The sequence below is a fragment of the Talpa europaea genome (genome assembly GCF_964194135.1).
Source record: "Talpa europaea genome assembly, chromosome: 16".
In the NCBI taxonomy this organism is placed as follows: domain Eukaryota; kingdom Metazoa; phylum Chordata; class Mammalia; order Eulipotyphla; family Talpidae; genus Talpa; species Talpa europaea.
The window spans coordinates 41,635,291-41,661,768 of record NC_140084.1 but is presented as its reverse complement, the minus strand read 5'-3'; the positions used below and the strand labels follow the sequence as shown (position 1 = coordinate 41,661,768).

General features: G+C 52.7%; 1 protein-coding gene across 2 annotated transcripts; it reads right to left on the bottom strand.

Moving 5' to 3' along the window:
• Positions 1-1,819: 1,819 nt before the first annotated feature.
• SAMD4B (sterile alpha motif domain containing 4B) lies at positions 1,820-24,880 on the bottom strand (the record flags this gene model as incomplete). Of its 2 annotated transcripts, none has more annotated exons than XM_084257273.1 (12): positions 1,820-1,842; positions 2,248-2,331; positions 4,026-4,149; positions 4,317-4,515; positions 5,390-5,508; positions 5,963-6,048; positions 6,746-7,106; positions 7,825-7,911; positions 8,072-8,181; positions 8,711-8,950; positions 15,656-16,126; positions 24,685-24,880. In XM_084257273.1, 12 exons carry the CDS (start codon positions 24,878-24,880, stop codon positions 1,820-1,822), a joined length of 2,100 nt encoding a protein of 699 aa, XP_084113399.1. The 2 variants fall into 2 exon arrangements, with proteins under 2 accessions (XP_084113399.1, XP_084113398.1); XM_084257272.1 differs by lacking the exon at positions 1,820-1,842 and adding an exon at positions 2,024-2,052.
• Between the last annotated feature and the right edge of the window lie 1,598 nt (positions 24,881-26,478).

Sequence of the window (26,478 nt, the reverse complement as noted above, 5' to 3'; positions counted from 1 at the left end):
GATTCTGCCAGTGGGGCTGGGACTAGGATGGGTGAAATCATCGTGGGGACACCAGGGGCTGGAGAGGGTCAGGGAGGGTTCCTGCCCATCAGAGTGGGGCCGCCTGCGTCCAGCACACTCTGTTGTCAGGTGGGGGGAGGGGGCAGCTCTTGCCTCCCATGTGTGTTGGGGGGTGTCCCTCACCACCTCCCAGTGCCAGGCAGGGCCGGTGTACCCCGATGGGTAGTGAACAAGATGGGACCGGCTGGGAAGAGGTGAGGGTCCCATATAAGGGACACCCTGGCTGATTCCAAAGAAGGTGGCCCCTGTCCATCCCACTTCCCGGGGCTTGTGGGAGGAGAACTAGAGAAGCCCTGGGAGCTTGAGGGGAATGAGCAAAGGCACAGAAACATGGAGGGGCCGGGGCGGGGAACTTGCATAGGTTGATGAGTGTGCAAGAGGTACATAAATAAACCTGACACCCCACCCAGCCCGGCACTGGGCGAGGAGGTGGGGACCCGCGGCAGGTCCCCAGGGCCACCTCACCCCCTGGTTTCCTCCCCCTCCCCGGGCTCAGCTGAGGGAGGTCCAGACCAGGAGGAAAGAGGCAAGAAGGTCTGGGGAATGGGGTGAGAGTGCGAGGAGGGCGGTGGTCTTAAATTCTTTTTTTTTTTTGGTTTTTTTCTTTTTTCCCAACAATTTGTATTTTTAATAACATACACAATGGTTACCAGCCATATTCATAACAAAAGTTATTCATAAAATGTATCTAAAAATAACATTTTTTTCCTTTCTGTGTGAAAAGCTTGAGAATGTCGGGGGTGGGGGTTGAGGGGGAAGAGGGGTTGGAATAGGGTCCCAGCTTCCCTACACCCGAGCCCCCAAATCCCCTCCTTCCACCTGACCCAGCACAACCCCCCTTAGCAGGAACAGGGACCAGAGGGTGTATGACTCTAGCACTGAGACAAATCTCTGGGTTATGATAATAGTGTTTGTTCCATGTTAAGTGAGGTCATGACAGAATGGGGGAAAGGTTCAAAGAAAAGGGGTGTGGGGAAAGAAACCAAAAACCAAACAATCCCCTTTCCCTATTCCTTACCCCCAAGTCTTTTCAGCAACCAGACCTGGGAGTGGAGAAAGGTGTGTGTTGGTGGGGGAAGGGGACGTTAAGGCAACAGACTTCCTGACCTCACTGGCTGCCCTGACTCCCCACTTTCCACCCCGGAAGCCAGGGCTGGGGGGAAGTTGGGCAGGGCTAGGGGGTTCTGGAGGAGGGGGCTCTGCCCTCTCCTCTTGTAAAATTCAGGCTCCCCCAGCCACTTTCTTGGCTCAGAGAGAGGCCTGGGGATTCTAAAAATGAGAGGGAATGATCAGAGAAAACCGTTAAGAACTATATAAATATGTATCTTAAATAGGCCTACGAAATTAATTGTCGAGAACCTCCAATAACCAGGGCAAAAGGAGGTGAGTGACCAGAGGGTGGCTCCTGTCCTCAGGGAGTGATGGGAACGGGGAAGGGGGGCGCGGGGAGGGGTAAGGCAGCACCTCCTCTCCTCATCTGCCTTTTTCTCCTCGGCGCCTCAAATAACATTCAGGAGAGCAGGTTATCTACGCTTATTCTCTCCCCAAATGTCAGATGGTTCTGAGCAGGCCCCGCAAGATAGTGGGTCAGTGAGTCTCTGGGGGAGGCTGCTCCCTTGGGAGGGGCAGGTGACCGGCGGGCTGGAGGCGGCGGGAGCGGGATGGGGTCAGGTGGGGGACGAGGAAGAGGAGAGGAGGGAGCAGCAGGCTGGCCGGTCCCTGCCCCGTTTATCCTGACTGCCCCCTACTGCCCGGGGCCTCAGCAGAGATCCCTCGACGGGCCTGGGAGTGAGCAAGGCGTGTGCCAATGTGAAACAAAAGTTAAAAGGGTGAGAGAGTAGAAAAATATTAGAATGTATAGCTGAGCCAGCCCACCCTCTCGCTGTCGCGGAGAAGCCCGTTGGGGGTTGGCTCCCGCCCGCCGCCCGGGGGAGCCTATGGGTGCGCTGGGCTGTGGGTCCCGTCAGATGGTGGAGGTTTTGTCTGTCCCATCTGTGGTAAGAAAGGGAGGAAGGGAGGAAGATCAGGAGCTGGCGGGAGGCCTGAGACAAGGAGCTCAGGGAGCCTGTCATCCCAGTCAGGCCCTCCCTGGAGTCCGGCCTCCCCTGGGGACCCCTCAGGATGACTCTGAGTTGCTCAGTTCAGAGGTGGAGACGCTGCTGGGTCAGGGAAAGAGGAAATGCTCACCACCCAAGGCGTGTTCTGTCATGCTCAGACACAGAGACTCCAGAGTGGGATTGATCTCCAGGTCAGGCCCAGGGACCGGGCAGTCTGGGTGAGAGAGAACACAGGTGGTGAGGACTGGACTGGGGTAGGAAGTCGAGCCAGGAAGACAAAAGGCCAGACGGGCTGGCATGAGAAAGGCTGACACAGATGAGAGGGAGGGGGAGAGAGCACCTGAGAGATGCGCACACTGTGATGGGAGGGCTGAGGGCTGAGATGCAGAGACGGCCTGGGTGTATAGTGGAGCAGGCAGGGGCAAGGGTGGCAAGAACAGAGGCCTGGCGGGAGGAAAAGCCTGCCCTGCCGGCACAGGAAGGGATATGAAGCTGAGGGAGCTTCCTGGAGGCCACACACAGGCTGTGACTATTTTGGACACGCACTGCACGTTGCCTTGGGCACAGTCTGAGCATCTGCCCTGGGCATTGGGCAGCCCTGTGCTCCCTGACTGAGGATCTGTTCTGTGCTTGGTGCTGAAGCTTAATTAGAACCCTCCCCGTCCCCACTTGGACTTACTCCTCTGGGCAGGACGCAATCTGGGCAGGCCCGGCCAGCAGGGCAAATCAGGACACCAGCCACGCGGCTTGTCCTTAAACCGCCTCTCAGAGGGTTTCCTGGGCCGGCATCTGGCAAACAGCCCACCTCCCTGAGCAGACCCGATCCCACCCCAGACCTCTTTGGCGCCTCACTGCCCTCGGGAGAAAGTCTGAGATTGTCACCTGGGTTCAGAAGACCCTACTCCCACCTCCAGCCTCACCTCTCGTCTCATCCCTTCCGAACGCTGAGCTCAGGCCGTTATCAGACCACCGGTCTCTCCTAACAAAGACTTATTTTAACCTTGGACAAGTGTCTTCTCTGAGTACCAGACTTGCGACAGATAAGATGGGAAAAGCATCAGTGACCTCAAGTGTGCAAGCTGAGAGGACTGACTCCTCAGTACAAGAAAGCTGGTGATAACCCGCCCAGCACACAGCACACCAGTAAAAAGGACTGTTGTTATTTCTTGTTCCTGTAGCTCAACTATCCAGTCACTCAGCAGCACTGACAGACGCCTCCTGCATGCAAAGCCCTACGCCTGGGTGGAAATGGAAGACACCTGCCTTTGAGAGCTGGACGGCCACATCGTCTCATGAACTAAGGTTGGCAGCTTATGACATGAAGAGCATTGGGTCACCTGCAAACCTAAGATCTCTCCAGAGGCAGCCCATCCCAGGCCAGCCTGATCTGCTTCTGTAGCCTCAGTGCCCAGAAGTGGGCTGGCACAGGGCAGAGTGAACTCATGGAGCAAGGGAGGGCTGGCGCTCCTGCAGCCTCCCTCGGCCCACTCTGCCCTCACTCTGATCTCCCACTAGGCCCGCGGACTGAGGAAATCAGTGCCCCCAGCCTCAAACACCCTTCGGTGTAGAACCCGTCAGAGGGCTGGAATGTAACGACTGGCCCTGATGTGATCCCCCGGCTCATCGAGGCGGCGAGGCTCCCCACCAGTGACTTCACTAACTTTGACGCAACCCCTCAGACCCTCCCAAATCGAGTATCTCACATGAACACCCAGACGATGACAGGGACGGAGCAATGCAGAAGGTAGGGGCAAGGGCTGGCAAAGGCAGGACCTGAGAGAAAGTGAAAGGGGTGGAGGAGAGTGCAGAGAGTGGAGCAGAGTGGGGGAGGTGTGGGGACAGTCAAAGAGAAGAGTAAGGCCAGCAAAGGGTGTCACCAAGGCCGAGTCCCGGGTGGGGGCACCTTACCTGGAGGGAACATGAGAATGGCCTGGGGTGATGAGTGGACCGGGAGCGAGTGGGTGCGCTGGACAGAGCTGCGGCTCTGGCTGGGCATGCTGTTGCTGCCTCCGGGGTTGGCGAACCACAGGCTCTGCGCCAGGCCAGGGAGAGAGAAAGCAGAGGTGAGAGGGAGTGGCCCGCCCCAGGTGTGGCAGGGCCCACTCCTGCCCAAGGCCCACCCGGATGCAAAGGTATGGGCACACACCCCAAGCACCCCAGCCCCAAGAGTGCCAAGTCCTCTGCTTCCAGCATGCTCACCTGTCGGCCCTGGCCCCCAAGGCTGGGGCTGGTGAGGGCATGTCGGGGGGAGATGCCCCCAATGCCCGAGGGGCTCAGAAGGCCCATCCTGCTGGGCGGAAGGGCCCGGGGAGGCATTGGGAATTGCCGCTGGGTCCGCCGGGCCACCCCCATCCCCACAGAGCCAGCTATGGGGAGGGAGTTGGAGCCGAATGCCCAGCTGTGAGAGAGCAGAAAGCTGGGTGTCAGTTTAGGCTGATGGGTCCTCTGTCCAACCTTCTACCCCCTACCCCCACAGCCTCAACAGGCAGGACACAACACAGACCTGCTCTGACCTCGAGGGGATTCCCCATCCAAGTACCCGCATCACACACTGTTCTCGCCTGCCCCACGAGCACCCCCGGAGGGAGACAGGGAGTGCACAAAGCTTCCCTTGTGGTCACTGTCAGTAGTTTTCCTGACTCAGTTCCCAAGTGTGGTATTTCTGTTGTTCACTTGGGATGAGAAGGGACTGTGGAGCCCGCTGCACACAGGCGAGAACAAGGGACAGGCAGGGGGCCTGCTATCAGGACGCGTGCTGGTTTCTGCCAGCCCAACCCCATGTTCTAGTAGCAAGAACACCCTGATTTTCTTCTTAGAAAGTCTTCAGGCCTTTCTAAAACTGCATAGTCGCTCCATGGCAGATTTTTTTTTTTTTTGGAAGGATCTTTTTTTTTTAAAGATTTGTTTTTATACAAGAACCGGGGTAACAGGGCAGAGGCGCAGGAGGGTGAGAGGATTCACCAGAGACAAAGCGGGGAACAGAACAGGCAGACTGACTGAAATACACTGCTGAGGGGAGCAGCGGGCATCGTGACGGGAGATCTGCCGCGCCATGTGGGATCTGCCTGGCTGGCCAGGATCGAACCCGCGCTACAGAGGCTGCCGACAGCTTCACAGCGCTGTGCTCAACCTGCTGCACCACCGGGGAGGGCCTCCGTGACAGATTTAGTACAACCAGACTCCCAGCCCAGCACGCAATCATCCCTGGCACCACTGTCACCGAATCAGGGCCCAGGGGGAAGAGAAGATCCCTGCGCCCGGCCACCACCTACCCTTTCTGCTGCCGGTAGTTCTGCATCTCTAGTGCGGCTTTTCGCGGGAAGGTTCGGAGGAGCTTTAGCACTTGCTGTTTCCAGGACAGCAGCCGTTTCTTCTGCGTCTCCGTGAAAGCCTAGAATCAGGGAGGTGAAGCAAGGAGGGGGGGCACGTCTTTTGGATCCGCCTTTCATTCACTCAAGTATGTACTGGGTTAGGGTTAGGGCTCTGTGCTAGGCGAGGCCAGGATGCACAGGTGACCTGCACATGTGAAGCGCACAGCATAGCTGGGGAGAAGCTAGATGTGACCCAAGCTGAGATGAACACTGAGGGAGAGGCACGGGAGAGACAAGACCTAGTCTATAGGGGTCGGAGGCCAGCGTGCACGCTGCCTGCTGAGGGGAGGGAGGATTCTTGCTGGCGAGGAAGGAACTGCTCTGAGGAGCAGCAGCAGGCAGGGCATCCAGGAAGCCAGCACTGTGAGAGGGGGGCTAGAGAGGCGGGTGGGCACCCTGTTGGCCACATAAGGAATGGTGGTCTTGAGGACTGGGCAGATTTTCACTTCCTCGGAGCCCCAGAGAAGGCCTCACCTCATGAGTCAGGCACTTTTCGATGAGCTGGAGGTAACTGGTGATGTTCTCCTCGTCTGGTCGGGACACCAGCAGCTGGGTGCACACTGGGGACACCAGAAAGGCAGGAAGTTAGTCCCCAGCATGCCCTCTGCCATGCTCCAGCTTCCCTGGCCCCAGATGGATTGGTGCATAAGGAGGGTCAGGAAACTCAGCATGGATGAGCACCCACTAGGGGGCTGGCATGGCATCTGGCTCAGAATATGTAAAGTGTTGTACAGCGCCCACCACAGTGCCTGGCACAAGCAGATAACTCTTGCAACAATCTCAACAATGTAGGCATTTTCAGTCTAATGAATCTGAGAGACAGATGCTGAGTCGCCTGCCCAGGGTCACACAGCTAAAAGAAACTATCCATGTGAAAAGGCGGCTAAGCCACGCTGTGTCAAGGCAGGTCGGACCCATTAAGAACTGCTCCATCTCCATCCCCTGGACTTCAAGTTCCCTCTGAGGACCACTGGATTCACCTTATCTGCTCCTCTTTTACTGCCTGCCGTTTCCACCGACACATAGTCTTCTGCTCGGGTCAGAGAGGGTGAAGGCTCTCTCCCACCAACAGCCTGGACATACCTGAGGGCGGGGACCTTGCCACCCCCCAATCACCATCAGTCACTGTCTGCAGTATTCTAGTCCCTGGGATGCTCCTCAAAGTCCAGTTCCCAGCATTTAACACAGCTCTGATCCCTAATGCCTAGGTTCGCTAGCTTACCATCCCAGAACTTTCTGCCAGGCCCTCAGTCTCACCTTTGCCCATCACCCGTGTAAACTGGCTGGGGATGTCTCCGTCCGCGACGGGAGCTGGGGCAGGCTCACTACCATCAGTGGGAGCTGGAGCTGGTGGAGGGGGGTAGCTCTCTGCAGCTGGAGGGTCCTTGGCCTCAGTGCCCTTATCTGTGCTGGGATGAGCCAGGGGAGGTTCAGCACCTGGCAGCGATGGGTCCCCACAGCCCCCATCCTTGGCAGTAGAGGCGGAGGCGGCGGCAGCGGCGGCAGCGGCGGCGGCAGCCACTGTGGCCTGGAGGACACTGTAGGCCTTGATGGGGGTGATGATGATCTGCTGCAGCTCCTGTAGCGCGTTTCGCAGGTTCCCACCTTCCAGCACATCCTGGGTGGAAAGGGGGGGGGGCAGAACCCCACCTCAGCCTCCACAGCTATGAAGCATAACTACACAGGCAGGGCCAGACAGGGTTTGCGGAAGGCTGCTAGGACCCCGAGATGAGCACAAGGAGAAGGCAGGTAAGGGAAGGCAAGCCCACTGCGGGCGTGTGCATCTGCACACACCCTCCTCCTTGCCCCTCCCAGGCAGCGCAGCAGAGCTCAGGAGATGGCGAGCTAATGCTGAAAGCAAGATTCCCCTATGATGGAAGCAGATTCAGAACCAGAGATTCAGACCAAGACCCGGAAGGGGGTGGGGTGGGGGTGGGAAACCAGAGGGAAAATGTCAGGTACAGAAAAAAGGAGAGCAAATGGGGTTGGACATGCAAGAACAAGTGGGTAAGAAAGAATCCAGTGGGAAGAGAGTCCATGCACACAGAAACATCCCAGCTGGACCGGGAAGATCAGTAAGAAATGGAAACATAAAAGGCGAGAGAAGGGATCAAGCCAATAGAAGTCTGGAGACACAGGCCAGAACAGACAGGGGCGGGAGTCTCTTAGCTGCAGGCAAGCAAGCCCTGTGACCCGACCTACACTGGGGGCCTGTCTCCCCAGGCCCAGGGAAGCCCAGTGGGGAAACCACCTGGGCTGCAAGGCTGAGCCAGAGCCTTTAGTCTACTGGTAGGAGTAGCCAGTTGGCCCTAGAGATGGGGATACCAGCACCTCACCTTCTCCAGGGACTTCAGGACGCTCTGTCTCTCGCGCAGCTTCTGGATGCTCAGGGCTATCTTGTGGCGGGCACCTTTAGTGACATTCTGTGGTAGAGGCAAAAGGGGAGGGAAGCTAGTAATGGATGGCTGATGTACCTGGAGGTACCCCAACAAGGCCCAAAGAAACAGGGGAGGCTTGGGCTGCAAGGGTAGTATCAAAATGATGCTACCTCCAACACCTCCCTGATGGTCCCCTTGGCTTCACCTGAGACTCCAGGTGCTGCTCAGTCAGTGTCATCATCTCTTCATAGCTCATCTGTGAGAAGAGGGCTGCATACTTGTGTAAGCGGAGGCTCTTGAGCCACGTGGGGACATCTGTGGAAAACGAGAGAGAGGAAGTGAGGTCAAGAATCTGGCCCTGGTGGTGAGCAGAGGGGCTGTGGGGGAGGGACCGGGCGTAACCACAGGCAGTCTTAAAAGCTGCAGAGAACTGGAAGGGGGAAAGGGACAAGCTTCAGACTTCTTTCACCCAGCCAGACCCTTTCAGGTGGCCTTCCCTGATCAGGACATCTGACCCTGGCGAGCTGCTTGGCTGAATGCACACGGGAACAACCTCGTCGATCTCTCTCAAAGTCTTCCAGGAACCTCTGCTCCATCAGCTACCACTGTGACCTGGCTTCCTTGTCAGAAAGGCCTCTGTGGGGCCTCTCGCCACAAAACCAGGCCTGTGGGTAGACATGGGGTCTCTCTGGCTACTCTTGAGTCTTAAGCGTGGGGTGTATGCTTGCTCCTCCCTCAGACCTGTCCCACTCCGGGGAGGAGGTGGGTAGCAGGCAGCTACCGGCTCCCCTCTGTCCTCTAAGTTCTGCAGAAGCCTCTTTCCAGTGCTGCCCTGCCCCCGTACCTTTCATGCCACTGCCGTCCTCTTGGAAAGTGTTTCGGCTGGAGCCCTGCTCCTCCGTCTGCTCACTGCCAGAGGAGGCCACGCTACTCTGGGGCGAGAGGGGTGCGTGGTCGGGCGTGGTGAAAGCAGCCCTGGCCCCAAGCTCCTCTGGACTCGGCCATTCACCAGGGGCCTGGGGGCTTGTGGGGATAAGCGACATGGAGCGCTTCAGCGGGCTGGGGTGGATTTGGCAGGGGAGACCTGGCCAGAGGGGAAGAAAGGCAAGAGGTCAGGCTCGCGGACATGACCACAGGAGACAATGACCCCACTCAGTGCTCCAGAATCCAACAAGGGTCCCTGGGGTCTTCAGGAACCACCTACTAGATACTTCCTGTTCTTTAACCTCCTGTATCAAACCCATCGGCCAGCTGCCAGTCACTTCTCTGAACTGCTATGCTAGCAACCCAGGCCCGTCACTGGTGCCTCTCACTGGAATGACTGACACGACCTCCTCCCTAGTTCCCGGCCTTCATTCTTCTTCCTTCGGCTCATTCACCTCACCGAAGTCTTACTTGTCGTTCTCAAAACTTGGTCATGCTGACCATGTCAATCCTGAGTCCCAGCTTAAATACCAGCCGTGGCTTCTCTTCATGCTGAGACTACATCACATCTTCCACATACTTACGAGGCCCTGAAAGACCCGGGCTCTGTTCATCTCTCACCTATCATCTCCTACAACTCACTGTTCAGTTCAAGCCTTCCTGGCCTCTGCTTGTCGCCCCCCCGCCCCCCGCATCTCCCTTCCCCATCACCTTGCGGTTTATTCCTGGAACACACCAGCCTCTTCCCAATTTTACCTCCTGATCCTAGCAGTAGGCTTCCTCTGGTCTCAACTCCAGCATCACCTCTTTGGAGGCCTTCCATGAACCTGTGGCTGCCTCCTCCCCTGAGTCCTGATCGCTCTAGCCTATCAGTCTGTCTTATCACCTTCCCGTATCGATTGCAACCTGAAATGATCTTACCTAGTTATTAATGTTATGCCCCTGTTAGAACAGAAGGCCCGTACAGCAGACACCTATCCTGTCTTAAACATTACCATATCCTCAGTGATTAGAGTGGGCCTGGCCCAGAGGAGCTGCTTCATTAGTTCTTGCAAAGTCAGCAAATGAAGTACATATAAACTGCTTCCTCAACTCCCTTTTGTTGCACCTTACCACCTCCCAAAGATTTTTCCTGTCTTAGCCCTCTTCTACAGTACGGTTCACGCCCTCCAGCACCCATCCCATTCTTGTAGAGGGATCCAGCTTGATTTTTTTTTTTTAAGATTTATTTATTTTTATACAAGAGCTGGGGTACAGGCCAGAGGCATGGGGAGGGTGAGAGGACTCACCAGAGCCAGAGCGGGGAACAGAACAGGCAGACTGACTGAAACACACTACTGAGCAGCGGGCGCGACAGGAGAAGTCTGCTGCGCCATGTGGGTTGCTCCCTGGCCAGCCGGGAATCGAACCTGTGCCGCAGAGGCTGTGGGCAGCTTCACAGCACTGCGCTCAACCTGTTGCGCCACCGGGGAGGCCCTTCAGCTTGATTTTTAATCATGCTCCAGACAGGGTAGGTTCCCACAGGCTTCCAGACCTTTGCACACACTCTTTCCTCGGTCTGGTTCCCCACCCTTCCACCTTTATCTTCTAGTCATTTCAGCCATTCCCCGACTCAGCAGCTGCCTCCTTGTGTTCCCAGGGCTCCCCAGGCATCTTTGCATGCCCAGGACTAGGCACAGGGTATGACACACAGGAGCCCTTAAAATTTCATACACGCCAAAGGGATGACACCCACAGTACCAAGGGTGTCAAGGGGGTTCCTGGGCTTCACAAAGGGAATCTAGAAGTACCCAAGTCAAAGAAAAAGGAAAAGAAACAAAACCAGAAAGTCTCACTGTAGGTAGGTGAGAATATCGAAGCTGGGGGAACAGAAGCCCTTTGCCCCAGTTCCCACAGGGAGCAGAGGCAGAGAGAGAAGGCTAGCCCCGTTCTGATGGAAAGGCTGGGATTCCTGCCAGTGCCCATGGACGCCCCACACAGGAAGGCCGACCAGCGCTTTCTATCAATGACAACATCTGTGCTCCTAGCTAGGAAATCACCTGAGGGAGCGAGCAGTGCATTAACTCATCCCCTAAAGGCCAGTCTCCACCCCTGTCCATGACCTTTGGGGTCCTCTACTTAGGACTCCTTCCAAATCTCTGGATTCCCACAAGAGGATAGCACACGCTGGGCCCTGGGGGACCCTCAGGTGCCCCACATCCCTTTTTTCCCTTCTCAGTCTTTAAGGGGGCAGGCGAGGCTGAGAGGGCAGGAAATTACCCTGATTAGAACGAGTGTGCAGTTCCTGAGGAGCCTTGCTTGGCCCCGAGCTGGGGTGGAGGCTGGCCACAGCACGAGAACTATAAAAACAGGAATGCCGGCTGGAGATCCAGGGCCTCACTCTCTCCAAGAAACTCTGGTCTGTCCTTGGCAGCACCCCAAACCCACCCTGCCTGTCCCTACAGGCCAATCCCTGCTCCCCACTCAAAAATATTTTAATCGTTTCCTGTTTCCTGCAATTGCTTGAATTTGAAAACCTTCATTCTATCCTTCAAGGCCCCCCAGAATGTGGTTCTCGAATATACGGAGATCTGGGAGTCAAGACAGATCTGAGTGCAAAAGCTAGCTCTGCCACCTACTAAGCAGGACCTGTGCTCCTCGACAAGTCACCGCACTCGCCCCTCTGCCTCCATTCCAGGTGAAGTTCTGCCAAAACAGGCAGGCACATGGGAAGCACAGATATTTGCAACTGCTGCTACTCACTGAAATCCTTGTAGCTGTCCATCCCAGTCAGACCTCTGCCTGCACACCTCCACTTGCCACACCTCAGCTTGCCAATGATGCCTTTAATTCATGCTGTGTGTTTTGCCTGAAACACCCAACTCCTCTCTCTCTTCTGGTTCAAATCCTAGTCTGGTCCTTTAAGAGCTGCTGGTCCCATTGTGGGACCCTGAAGAAATGTATGGGCTCCCTGCATGGATGACCCTTCCCCTTGATGAGGCTGAGTATCTCTAGGAGGGTCACTTTTAGGCAGAGGCAGTGCAGCATAGTAAAGAGTATAAGCTGTGGAGCCAGACTGCCTGGACTTAAATTCTGGCTATATCACGTTGGGCAAGTTACTTTTCTGTGACTCAGCCAATGAATTTACAGGTATAAAGTTCTCAGAACAGCTCTTGGCAAGTCAGTATTTTTTTTTTTTAAACTATTTCTCGGGGGTCTCCCTAGGGGTACAGGGGGTTGAGCGCAGCGCTGTGAAGCTGTCTGCAACCTCTGCAGTGCCAGTTTGATCCCTGCTGGCCTTGGCGCAATCCACATGGCAAGCAAACCTCTCCTGTCTCGCCTGCTTCTCCCCTCAGCAATGTATTTCGTCAGTCCGCCTGTTCTGTTCCCTGATCTGTCTCTGGTGAGTCCTCTCACCCTCCGTGCATCTGCACTGTACCCCAGCTCTTGTATTAAAAAAAAAAAAAAAAGGGGCCTCCCTGGTGGCGCAGCGGTTGAGCGCTGGGTTGCAAAGCTGCCTGCGGCCTCTGCGGCGCCGGTTCGATCCCCGGCTGCTCCCCGGCCACCGGAGGAGGGTCCCATATGGCGCGCAGACCTCTCCTGCCGCCCGCTGCTCCCCTCAGCAGTGTGCTTTGGTCCTTCTGCCTGCTCTGCTCCCTGCTCTGGCTCTGGTGAATTCTCTCACCCTCCCGCGCTTCTGACTGTGCCCAGTGCATGTACAAACAAACAAACAAATAAATAAATAAAAATACATGCCTCTTAAAAAAAAAAAAAGAAGAAGAAGAAGAAGAAAGAAAAAAAAAAAAAACCAAACTATTTCTTGGGCCTCCCTGGTGGCACAAGGGGTTAAGCACCGCACTATGAAGCAATCCACAGTCCCTGCAGCACAAGTTCGATCCCCGGCCGGGCAGCGAGAAACCCACATGGCGAGGCAGACCGCTCTGGTCTCACCCGCTGCTTCCCTCAGCAGTGTATTTCAGTCAGTCTGCCTGTTCTGTTCCCCACTCTGTCTCTGGTGAATCCTCTCAACCCCTCGCATCTCTGGCCTATACCCCAGCTCTTGTATGCATAAATAAATAAAACTTTTTAAAAAACAACTATTTCTCGGGCCTCCCCGGTGGCGCAGCGGTTGAGCGCTGGGTTGCGAAGCTGCCCGCGGCCTCTGCGGCGCCGGTTCGATCCCCGGCTGCTCCCCGGCCACAGGAGGAGGGTCCCACATGGCGCGCAGACCTCTCCTGCCGCCCGCTGCTCCCCTCAGCAGTGTACTTCAGTCCTTCTGCCTGCTCTGCTCCCCGCTCTGGCTCTGGTGAATTCTCTCACCCTCCCGCACTTCTGACTGTACCCAGTGCATGTATAAACAAAAACCAAAAAACAAACAAACAAATAAATAAACATGCCTCTATTAAAAAAAAAAAAAAAACTATTTCTCAATATAACATAGGTAACATTTTACTTTTCTTAAGATTTATTTATGCATACAAGAACTGGGGTACAGGCCAGAGGTGTGGGGGGGTGAGAGGATTCACCAGAGACAGAATGGGGAACAGAACAGGCAGAATGACTGAAATACACTGCTGAGGGGAGCAGCGGGCGAGACATGAGAGGTCTGCTGTACCATGTGGGTGCTGTGTTAAACCACCTGTGTCACCAGGCAGGCCCATTGGTCAGTGTATTTTAACTAGAATCATCACTATTTATATGTCCTCCCAATCTGAACTCAGAAACTGATGCTCTAAGACTGAAAAACAGGAGCCAAGATGCCTTGAGTTGTCAGACAAGCCCTCCTAGCCCTCCATCTTCCCTGATTCTTGCCCGCGCCTGGGAGGAGGCAGGTGAACAGGGCATCTATATTTAGCTGGAGAAGAAACAGGGTCAGAGGGAACTGATAGTTATCATGTGCCACATAGCTGTGCAACAGAGACCCAGGGTTCATCCCACCCAGTGACACAAATGACATTTCACTGTTACTCTCTCCAGGCCAGCTTTAGCCAGTGCCTGCTAAAGGGCCCAGCTACCCTAACATTTAGTCTCAGAAACCTCTTGCCCTGATTAAGGTCATGTCACCTTATCAAAGCTTCCCTTTCCTGTTCATTTTAACTAGTGTTAAAAAAACTGACCGGAGGGCCTCCCTGGTCATGCAAGGGGTTAAGACGCAACCTAGGAAGCTATTTATAGCCACTGCAGGATGAGTTCGATCCCCGGCAAGGGAGCAACCCACATGGCGCTGCAAACCTCTCCTGTCTCGCCCGCTGCTCCCCTCAGCAGTGTATTTCAGTAGATCTGCCTGTTTTATTCCCCACTCTGTCTCTGGTGGATCCTCTCACCTCCTCCCCTCCCACCTCTGCCCTATACCCCAGTTCTTATATGCATAAAAAAATAAATCTTAAAAAAAAAACCTGACTGGAATATCAGCTCGTCCTACTTGTTGCAGTCTCCAGGGTATTTATCCTAAGGGTGCCTTTTCAAGTGGTTTCAAGACCACTTAGTTGGTAAGACAGCTCAGCAGTCAGAGGCAAGTTCTGGCATCAGAATCCCTGGGTGTGAACTTCTGTTGTTCCCACCACTTACTCTGTGTGACCTTGAATTCATGGCTTCACCATTTTTGAGCCTCAGTGTCTTTACCTGTAGTATGGAGCTAATGATGTAATAATGATGAGAATTAAACGATATCCGATCTGAAAAGTGCTGGCCAAAGAGCAGAGTCAACGCTCAACAATGTCATCCATGATCACTAACCAGTACCTTGCAGCATGAGTTACATCTGGGAAGATGAGGCTTACAAACAGGTACCTCAGAAATAAGGCTATAAATTGAGACCATATACAAAAATGCAGAATGTCAGATCATGATCATGAACCCAATGTCTTCAGAAGTTGGAAAAGTATCAGACAGGCCCAAAGGGAGTAGGTCAATTAGGGCACATGTGCAGGGCTAAAGGGGATGACTAGTATTCAACTCCATCGCAATGTTTTTTTAAAGCAAGGCATGCAGTTTGGCACACAATTTTAGATAAACCTAAAAATGTTTTTCTTTGGCCTCCCTGGTAGCGCAGGGGTAAAGTCTCAGCGCTATCCAGCTATCAACAGCCACTGCAGCACGAGTTTGATCCCCAGCCAGGGAGCTACCCACATGGCACAGCAGACCTACCACTCTTCTGTCTCGCCAGCTGCTCCCCTCAGCAGTGTATTTCAGTCGATCCGCCTGTTCTGCTCCCCACTCTGTCTTTGGTGAATACTCCACCTCTGGCCTGCATCCCAGTTCTTACATGCATAAATAAATAAACCCTTTTTTAAAAAAAAAGATTTATTTTATTTATACAAGAACTGGGGTACTGGCCAGAGCAGCATGAGGGTGAGAGAATTCACCAGAGACAGAGCGGGGAGCAGAACAGGCAGCGGGCGAGACAGAAGAGGTCTGCCACACCATGTGGGTATCTCTCTGGCGGGCTGGGAATCGAACCCACACTGCAGAGGCTGCGGACAGCTTCACAGCACTGTGCTCAACCCGCTGTGCCACCATGGAGGCTCAATAAATCAATCTTTAAAAAAAAAAAATTCCTCTCAACTCATTATTATTGCTACCAGGAATAGGGGCTTTTGATTTTTCAAGAGAAACTAAAACCTAGATTTTTAGGGAAAAATTCCCCACACCTACTATCACTTCATTTACTAAAAAACAAGAGTCTTGTTGAATTTGGGCTCAATAAAATATGTCTGCAGGGTCACATATAGCTCTAGGAATGCTAATTCAAAGCCTCTTCACTGCCTCATAAAGCTGAGGTCTAGAGAGGTTATGTGACTTGCCAGGGCCATGCAGTGGTGAAGAGAAATCCCAATCTGACCCTTTTCGAGCAGGCACGTCTCCCCTAGGATCCCCACCCCCTCACCTGCATTTGCGTTGCTCCCAATACTGTTGATGGCTGGCGGCACCGAGCTGGGTGGGTGGAAGGGCACGTGTCCATTTTCCCGGGGTGGCTTGTCCTGCCAGCCTGGTCCTGCCTCTCCAGGGCCCAGCTCTGCAGGCCCCCCCCATTCATCTGAGCCCTGGCGAGAGTGGTAGGTGGGTTCGGGCCGAGTGCGGAAGCCACTAGCCAGTCGCTCTTCCAGGTGGCTCAGCCAGAGGGCCAGGGCGTTGCGGTCCTCCAGTGTGGTGGCTGGGTGGATGAGGGCATAGGAGAGCAGCTGGCGGCTCTCCTCGATGAAGGCGTTGCTCTCAATCGAGTAGGCCAGCACTTTCTGCAGCAGCCTCATGTACTCCGACTTGGCCTCTGTGTTGCCTGGCTGAAGGAGGGGCAGGTGGGACAGCAGCAGGGACACCACCTTCTCTTTGGACTCCTGCTGCCACTGGCTGACGATGGCTGCGGAGGGGACAAAAAGGGATGTCAGGGAAGCCATGAGGGCTGCCATTAGCTTGCTTCCTCAGCTCCAATCTCGCCTCCCTTCTCCTTTCACGATCTCTGACCTTCTTGCTCACATAAGATCAAACACACTCAGCCTTGCTACCAGTAATTTTTCCTGGTTCCACTGAGAAAAACCTACTGTAGTTCCCAACCACACATGCTTTTCTGCAGTCAAGCTCCTCCTGCTACCTCTACGCCTGCTCGTCTTGCTGTATTCCCACCGGTCATTTTCATGGCCTCCACCCCTTATCCCCTGACTATCAAACCCGCCTCCTTGCTGACCGGAGAGGACGCTGGGATATAGTGGTGAAAAGCTTGGACTCTGAAATCAGGTGGTCTGGACTCCCCAACCTACTAACTGGATCCTGGGGAAATCTCCTTGAAACTCAAGATCACTGACTTCCTTACCTGAAAAATTCTGGAGATAATTATAGTACCCAATTGGCAGTGTTGCTCTGAGAGTCAACGAGCTAATAAAGAACGACAAGTGGCTGCAAAACATTCAATAAATGCTTGCTGTTGTACTTTAACTGGACTCTCTACTTCTAGATTCTCCCCTCTAATCTGTCCCACACCCCCAAATGGAGATACCTTCCTACAGCACACCAGCATGTCATCTTCCTGACCAGGAGCTTACAATGGCAACCAGCACCATTAGACTCAAGTTCAACATCACCTTCATTTCCAGGGTACTCCCACTTTCTTTCTCTCCAGATAAAAACTGAGCTCGGGACACCTCCATCTTCTCTGGGCCCTTTAAGTCTCCAAATTCAAGCTGCTGAGATCCAAGTTTGTAGCCTGCAAGAGTCTCCTGACTCCACGGCAGGAGTGACCTGGTGATATCTCCTTCCCAACTCACGCCATAAAGGCTTGAGTGTATCCTGGGGAGATCAACCAGGTTTACCCTCTCAACCCAGAAGAGAGCTCTCCAAGATAACAGCCTCGGCTGGCCACATAAAGTAGGCTTTGGGAAGGAACTGGTACAGGTCTATCTTCCTTGAAAACCCTATTCACACATCTATGATGAGCTCAGTGGGGTCAGGATGGGGATAATGCTGACAAGGCAAAGGAAGAAGACAAATACCCACACTGGCGAAAAGAGACAATTTATCAAGGGCTGGTGCCAAGTCTGCCCTCACTCTTGGATAACTGAGCTCACACCTGTAGTCAAGACAATAGTTTGCAAACACCCAGCAAGAGAGATGAGCTATGAGGCTACTGGTGGGGCCAAGGAGCTGACCACCTGGACATAGGGGTGGGTGAGGCAAAACAACATGCAGAGATGTGGCTTATATCCCTTCTCTTCCATTAACTGACCATGTGGCTCAGGGCAAATGTGATCATTTCTCTGGGTTCTACTTTATCTATCTGTACAGTGAGGCTCACAATCTTTCCTACTTAGTATGGTTGCTATGAATTAAGTGAGACCCACGTACAAAGTTGGGCACAAAGTAAATCCTCAGTAAATATCCAACGCTATCTCTAGCATCACAATTATTATACCTTACTGTGGCTCCTTTCTGTCAAATACCCACAGAGATTCTATTTTTTAAATTTATTTATGCATATAAGAACTGGGGTGCAGGCCAGAGGACTCACAGAACAGGCAGAACCACTAAAATACACCGTTGAAGGGAGCAGCGGGCACCAGGAGAGGTCTGCTGTGCCATCCCACAGAGATTCTAAAAGCACAAGCTACCATCCCAGGACACAGAGAGGCTGGAAATGGAACCTATGTAAGGAATGGCTCAGAATCCCAGGCATCTGGGTGTCAAGTAACCCCCAGTCTGGGTTACTCTACATCTGATGGCATCTCAATCCAACTTCCTAAGGGCTTAAGATTCCAAGGATCTTTAGATCCCTCTGTCCTCACTATAGGCCAGATGCCGGGCAACTTGAACCTCGTATAAACATGATTTAGCACGCCTTTCATACATTTCTCTCTCTTAATGACCTGTGTGGAAATCTATGGCCAGGGAATCCACATAAATTCTAATTCTGCTTCAATTTGTAGCTCTAAGAAAATGAATCACACAAAACTCTCACCTCCTGGTCATATAATAGGACATTTTCTTGGCCTATGCCACTCTGCTTCAAGCTTCCTAGAAAACCCCTCTTAAAGTATCCAGGGATTTATCCCTTTATTCATAGTCATCCACGTATGCTATGCCCACAGTAATGGCCAAAACAACTACTAACACTACTACAAATGATAGAAATTATTGATGATAGTAAATATGAATAGTTTTTATTGAGTATTTGCTATGTATGTGCTGTATGCTAAAGACAAGCCGGTTTTTCAGCCTCACCTCAACCCTGTTTAAAGCATCCCCATCTTGTAAACGAGGAAAAACATTTTAAGGAAGGTGAAATCATTTCCCCACTGGGACAACTGAGATCTGAAGCCGGGTCTGTCCACCTCTAGAACTGAGAGAAACTTTTGCCCACAGCCCTCTACAATCTCTCCAATGCCACCAAATCTCTTCTATCCCCATCCCTGGCTTCGCAGCTCCCCTTCTGGAACTGCCACTCAAGTCTAGGAAACACCCCTCCTCCATCTGTCTTCTCTCGACCCAGCTCCCCATGACCAAGAAGTAGTTTGTCATTCCCATATCCAGAGATCTTTCCCAGGTGGGACAGGCCTTCTTGGCATTAGGGAGCCTTCACCTTTCCCTTCCATCTGGATCTGGCCCTGGATCACATGGGAAGGAACTCCCTGCTACCCCATGTCCCTGGGCTTAGTCCCAGAGTTTTTAGTTCGTCATGAGAAGGAAGAAACAGTGACTCAGACTAGGGACAGAAAGTCAAGGACCTGCACCCCAGCTGTGTCATGAAGCTGTCCGGGCAATATGAGTCCCCTCTGTAAAAGCGGGATTACAGGGTTGCTCTGAAGGTTAACGGAGACAACCTGCATGGAAGGCACCAGTCTGACCACAGTGAGTACTCAGTGTGGGACTCAAGGATTGGTATTTTTCTCCCTCCTCCTCCTGCAGCTTGCCTACCCCTTCAGCCCTATCCTGATGTTCTCAATCGTTGTTGTTTGGGCCTCAAAGGGTAGCCAGAAGCATCTGGGACAGAGAGTGGCCTTGTCTAATCCCTCCCCCACTTCAGAGTACTGCCAGGACCCCAGGGCTGAGGGACACAGCTTCTCCTCTGGTACTGCCAGGGGATGTGACAGAACAGCCCCAAGGGTTGGGCTCAATGAAGGACCTTGTTCTGCTGTGGAAAAGGGAAGAGTGGTTTTGAACAAATGGAGGCTGACCCTGGGGAAATGTGTGTTCGTGTGTCTGTGAGGCAGTGTGGTGGGGAGGGTGGGCCTCCCATGACTGGGAAGCATCAGTGAGCACTGGAACTGGGCCAAGGAATTTAAGCAGCCTCAGGCCCCTTGGGGTGAGCCCAGCTGGGGCTGCAGATGACGGGTGGGGATGGAACTTCTAGTCTCCTGCCCAGATCAGAGAAGTCTGGCACAGAGTTGTGGCACAGCAGAGGCCCAATGAATACCTGCACAATTGAACCCAGATGGTCCCCTGGAAGACAGTGGTGTCTACGTGTGTAGGATGTCCCATGTCTAGGATCCCTGGACCTCAGGTCACCCTGCCCATGTCCTAGCAGAGTAGATGGAGTAAAAACAAGTTCAATAGACAAATTTGCCTCGATCTGAAATCCAGTTCTGCCTCTACGACCTAGCCCAACACAACTGTGGGCCAGGCCTTTAACCTCTCTGCCCTGGGCTCCTTTTCTGTACAGTGAGGAGAAGTAAAAGCGCTTACATACAGGACTGTTGTAAGAGTCTATGGGACAACAGTGCAAAGCACCTGGCTCCAGACATTTTTACTATAGTTGCTCCTGGTTAAAGATCTACAGCCAACCCTGTTTTGGGGTAGGGGGAGCAATTCATGTAGGAGGGCATATATGGGCCTCCCCCTTAAGATTCCCGATAGGGGTGGTTATTTACCAAAACCAGACTATGTCTCTGGTTCCTCTGAACTGGAGGCACAACAAGCAATGATGAAATTCTGGAGGTGGGCGGATGGAGGAGGGGGCAGGGGAAATGCCATGACGCCAATGGCTGCTTCTCACCAAGTGCAAACCTGGAATCCATATGCGTGGCGAGCATGAACAGACTGTACATGTGAGCGCCCTGCTTGGCCAGGTGACCAGAGCTAAGTAGGTCATGACCCTGGGTTCTGGCAAACCACAGGAGCTAAATATATCTTGGAGACTGCCGTAAGAGCAAACCCATTTTTATGTGCTGGGCTGTTGCAACCATCGTGGCAGCCTCAGGCACCAGTCAAGGGAACTGGGGTTTGGCTCCAAACATGTCCTTCTCTGCCTCACCCCAGTTCACACAAAATGGGGGAGGGCTGGGGGCTTACATTTTTGTTTGATGAACTGTGTCAGTAGAGCTTGAAAGGGGAGGGTGGAGGCATCAGAGTTGAGCTCTGGTGACTCACTCGGCCACAGCCTCATCCTGACCTCAGTTTCCCCACCCAGATTCAGTGAGCCAGAGAGGGAGGGGCTTCAATCATCTGGATGCAGACTCTAAGGACAGGAGGGAAGAGGAACAGGAAATGTGGCCCAGGAAGCCATAGGACCAGGGAGGGAAGGGGATTTCAGCTTTCCTGGTGCCACCCGCTGATCCAAAAGTGAGCATCAGGGTGAGAGGACCAGGGTTACTGTTTTAGCTCCAAACAGGCAGGGAAGACAGTACACGGAGAAGGAACAGGGGTGACAGGAAAGGGAAACCAGGGGCCTCTCTCCCTGTCCCAGAGACCCTTGGAGGATTATGTTGCGTTTCTGTCCCCAGATTGTCTCAAATTCTGCTTCCAGGAAGCCAACACTGGACTCTCAGGCTGGGGGATTCCTCCTACCCCCTAGGCCCTCCCCAGGTTCTTGGGAGGAAGGGACAGCTCAGGCCAGGCTCCTCTTCCACAGCACTCCCAGGAGGCCACATGACAACCCCTCGTCACCTTTCTGGGCCCGGCCAGAATCACCATCAGTATCAAGACAAGCGGCTCCCTACTGAGTGTAAACGGGAGGCTACTAGGGAGGTTAAAAATACCAGAACCTCTGGGGACAGGACCCAAGTATTCTTATTCCACCCTCGGGTGATTCTGGGGTGGGAAACCATTCCCCCCGATCAAGCCTTCTGCGCTCCCTGCCCTTACTGAGGAGACAGGGAGGGGGGCATCTCTGACTAAACCCAAACCTGAGCCCAGGGAAAAGTGGATTCCAGATAATCTTCCCTGGGAAAACTGAAGAAAGGAGCAGGATCGGGCAGGTGAAATATGGAGCAGAAGCCTAGAAAGAAAATCTGCCTCGCTGTGCCTTGCTGTTCAGGCCTAACTTGAAGGGACCTGAAAAACTAAAGGGGGACTTCAGGTCCCACCACCGGCTGCTCTGACCCAGGGACTGGTGGGCCAAGGTAACTTAAGATTTAGTTTGTGGGCTGTGTCTCTCTTGATGGAGGGGAGGGGCACACTCTTTGAGGGGTCTACCAGTAAAATATTAAGTGCTTTAGAAGAAAAAGCTGGGCCCCCAAACAAAGTATTATGCTTAGTTGTGGCTCCACCTTCACTGGCACATTACTTCAGAGCCCAAGAAGCCCTTGAAGATTATCTAGAGCAAGTCTTTCACTGTCCGGGCATGGAGCCTTAGGAGCAAGAAGGGTAGGGCTGGCCCAGGGCACAAGAGCGGCCAGTTACAGAGCTGAATTTAGAACTCCCGGGTGTCCTCATCCCTAACCTCATGTTCCATGACAAATGAATCACTTCCAGGTCATCATCTCTCAAACTACTACCGCCTGGTCAGCAGAAGAACCTGGGTGCTCATTCCCAGGCCTGTCCCCTCAGGATTCTCACTTAGGGGTCTCAGTAGGAGGGCACAGAAATCTGGATTTTAATAGATTTCTATTAAATAGAAATTTAAATAGATTTCACCCACCAGGTGATCTTGCCAACGATGCAAGTGTGGGAAACACAAGGCCATAACGGAGAGCGGAGAAACAGGCAGAGGACGCACAGCTCCTCCCACGAGGCAGCCCCCAGGCCCAAGGAATAGCTCCTTCTCTCACAAATACGAGACAGGGACTGTTGTGCTTCAGGGTAGGTGCACGACAGGAAACAGCTTCTTAGTCTTAGAGCATGCCTGTCTGTTAGGAAAGATACCTCAAGGTCCTACAAAACACTTTGCTCTCCCATCATGCTTTGCTCCAAGTGGCAGGCTCCCTGCTGACTCTGGAACACACCATGGCCCTCCATTTCTTGGCTCATTCTAAGTTTTCCCTACCTCTAAATATCGGCTTGTTATATCCTCACCATCTGACATAGGCTATGGAGAAAAACTTTGATTCACGAGTCAATTCACTCCTCGGCAATTCTACCCTCTGGCTGGGCATTACCCGCAACATCTCAATTCAAACCATTTGGGATGGGGCTCAGGTTCTTTGTGTAAAGCGTTCCATGTCTTTCAAGGGCAATGTGCTAACATCAAATATTTTAAATGCACATAATTTCACACTAGCAGTTCACAGAATCCTAGGAATTTATTCTAGAGATGCTTAAAGGGTACTTATCACAACACTGTTTATACGAGCAAGACCAAACACACCACGTTGTAGAGTCCACTGGCCAAGAGCAAGAGCTCTAAAGTTAAACGTCAGCTCTGTCCGACTCGCCGTACAGCCCGGGGGAAGTGACTTAACTTGTCAGGGCCTCGGTCCCCTCACGTGTACAATGGGGTAACAGTAGTACCCGCCTTATAGAGTTACCGTGTGAAGGTTAAGGGAGTAATAAAGGTAAAAAGTGAAACACTGCTTGGTACACAGGCAGGGCTCTATAAATGTTCTCTAGTCCTATTATGTAGATAGTAACAGCAATGAGATCCACATACACAGATTGATGACGAAATGCTCTTCAAGCTATGGTGTTAAGTGAAAAAAGCAAATTGGTTAGCAGGCACAGTATTTTGCTCTGTGTTAAAACAGTGAAGAGGCTGGAAGGAGAACATGTGTGTGCTCATACATGCACAGATTATTTCACAAAACACATAAATTAGGACTGTGAAAGTCTGGAAGGGAGATGTCCCTTCACTTGGCTTGATTTTAATACAAAGTTTAAAAGCAAAAGCCAAAACTATAATAAACAAATAAACACCACTGGTGATTCTGATAGACAACCAGACTAGCACCCAGTGCCCATTCACCTGCTCAGTGGGCGGTGGTGATGTGTGACAAAGCTGTGCCAGATAATGACCTGCTCCCAAAGGAGCCACCACTCTGGGGGTACAGGTATACCACAACCTTAGAACTCCCACTTCTGGTGCCAGAGGAAAGGGGTTTTAGGGAGGGTGAAGAAAAGGGGTGTGAATGGCTGATCTCTGAGCCTGCTGCAGGTGAACTGTGTTCCTGCTGCCATCAATGTCCACCAGACTGGGACTTGGGCTGGTGTTACTTCTGGCCTTAGGAACCATCTTTCCCCACAACCACTGTGCTTCTGTGGCTTGTGCATAGAACTCGGTATAGCAAAGGTGACTACTGTCTAAGGCAGGCGGGCCCGGCAAGATGAGGGAAGTTAGGCCGCTGTGTCCAGCTCCAAATCCCAGGCCGAGCAGCCCATGCTCATTTTTCTCAGCTGATAAATGGAGGTAATAATAGTACCTATCTCATGGGGTTGCTAGGAGGGCTAAATGAGTTATTAACAATAAAAACAAAAACTAACACTTACGGAGTGTTTATCACATGCCAGGCACAACTCTAAAGAGTTTACAACAGGCTCCTCCCTGGTGGCGCAAGCGGTTAAGATGCAACCTATGAGGCTATACCCAGCCACTTCAGCAGAAGTTCGAATCCCGGCCAGGGAGCTGACCCACATGGCGCAGCAGACCTCTCTTGTCTCACCTGCTGCCCACCTCAGCAGTGTATTTCAGTCAGTCTGCCTGCTCTGCTCCCCACTCTGTCTCTGGTGAATCCTCTCACCACCCCCCCCCCCCCACCGTACCTCTGGCCTGTACCTCAGTTCTTGTATGCATAAATAAATAAAATAAATCTTTAAAACAAAAACAAAAGTTGTTTATTTCTTAAGCCCGATCTGCCTCTGTTGGTAAAGAATAGTAGAATGAAAAAAAAAAAAGAATAGAATGACTCATGGATTTTGGAAGAGTCCTAAAATTGTCTCCAGAAACTTGAAAAAAAATGAATGTTCTCCTTCCACTCCCCTTTCTTAGAATTTGTTCCTTTTAACCACCCAGACAAGTCACCCTATGTGATCTTTCTTCTGCCATGCGTTGTTTCCACTTTGCCCTGCCCTTCCTTAAGACTTCCCCCACTCCATGCTTAAGGGTATCTGGCAACATAGTCCCAGGAGACCCAGGATGACAACCTGGGAGGTCAGGGACTCTCCATCCACAAGCAAGCCTAAGGCCCACATTTCTTAGCATCATTGCTAGGTTGGCCTCCTCAGCCATTTGATAGGCACTCCTGGTAACAGGTGCTGCCATCTCTGGGGGTGAAGACTCACCAGCACTGTTGGCCTCCGACTCCAGCAGGTGGATGTCATTGCAGTCTGCCAGCGAGTGCTCCAGGCAGAGCTGCAGGAAGCGGGCCTGGGTGCGTGTGACTCGCTTCAGAAGCGACAGCAGGGCCACTGTCTGCTCACACTCATTCCAGCCCTTGAACCAGCCAGCAAGGATGCCCACCTGGTCTCGGAACATCATGGTGCCAGGCCTGGGGCCAGGGTGGGGGGGACGGCGGTGGCGAGGGCCAGCGCCGTCACATGGTCTCGGCTCTGAGCTCCTGTTACCTCTCCCCTGAAGGCCAGGGCTTGAAGATGCTCCGTAGCGTGGTGAAGAGGAGGAAACCTGCTCACATCGGGGGGAGGTCTTGGTCCAGCCACACCTCTCCAGGCTCCTGGAAGCAAGGAAGTCAGGGAGAATCAGGAGGTGAAACTAACTTAGTGAGTGTGGACCAACGGGACCCTTCAATCCAAATCCAGGGGAAAGGGCTGATTGGGACTCAGAAATCTATCCCAGAGACTAAGGTCTGAATGTCACAGAGCCAAAAGAAGCAGATTTAAAGCAGGGAGTAATATTTTCCAGAAATGGGAGAGAGGAAAGGCTGTGCACCATGGGAGAAGATCTGACTTCATGGAGAATGCTCCCAGCTGATACTACTAAACAGACGTTTGACATAACTAAGCAAGCGTGTGCTCCCCCAACCTTGCCAGTCTCTGGCCACCTCCTCTGAGAGGTACACAGAGAGACTGTTCACCTGCTAAAAGCACACCATGGACTCTATTAATTCAAACTAAGACTCACAAGGTTAGGATGTGGGTGGGTGAAGGGGTGGTGACCCCAGGAGGGATGTCAGGTATGTGGATAGCTACCTGATAAGTAACTTTCTGGGGGCCTAAAGACAGAGTGTGGACAGAGGCCTTTTCAAAGATCTTGAATAGGGCATCGCTCCACCTTCAACCTAGCTCTCCTACTCTGAAATAGGAGCAGCTCTGATCTCTCAGATCCCACCTATCTCGGCTTTGAAGTGACACTCTCCCACTCCTCTTCATTGTCCTAAGGCTGTTCCCGACCCAATCCCTCTGAGTTGGAAGGTCCCCTTCACTCCCAGAGATTCAAGCTTGTCATCCAGACTCTTAAGAGCCAGGAGGATGCCAAACAGAGAAAGGGAAACAAAAGTCAAAAACTCCTGACCAAGAAGGCGGACAAATTCCTCTTTTAGACAGGCACTACGTCAACTAGGCAGACAACAGGCCTATTCTTCAGCTGACTGGTTTCTGGACACTACTCTGAAAACTTTTTTCTCAGTGTCTCAAGCTCCAGGTCTCCACTCACATTTCCCCTGTCTGTCTCTCTTGTGACCAGTGCCTTTGGCTCCATCCCCAAACCACATTTGGCTCCATTCCCCTCTGGCTGCCAAGAGAACTGAGAACCCCATACAAAGACCCATTGAACCGGCTGGGCTTAGGTCTTAGGGAGCTACTGCCATCTCCCTGAATTTCCACGCTCCTGCTGAGGAAGGCCCTGAGGTGCATCAGACAATGGCTGTGACTCACCTCTCAGATCCTCAGTGACACACCTGACACACCTGACCAGAGCATACTGGCCTGGCCATCAACCCCCTTAAGATATTAAGAAGGAAAAGTGTGTGGGGGTGGGAGTTGGGTGGGGGGGGGGGATAAAACCTAGCTCCAAATTAAATAAATTGGCAGAGTTTTTTTTTAATGGAAAATCAAAAGTTGCCTCCCTGGCTTAAAATTCTCCAGTGACTTCCCATTGCACTTAAATAAAATTTAAACTAA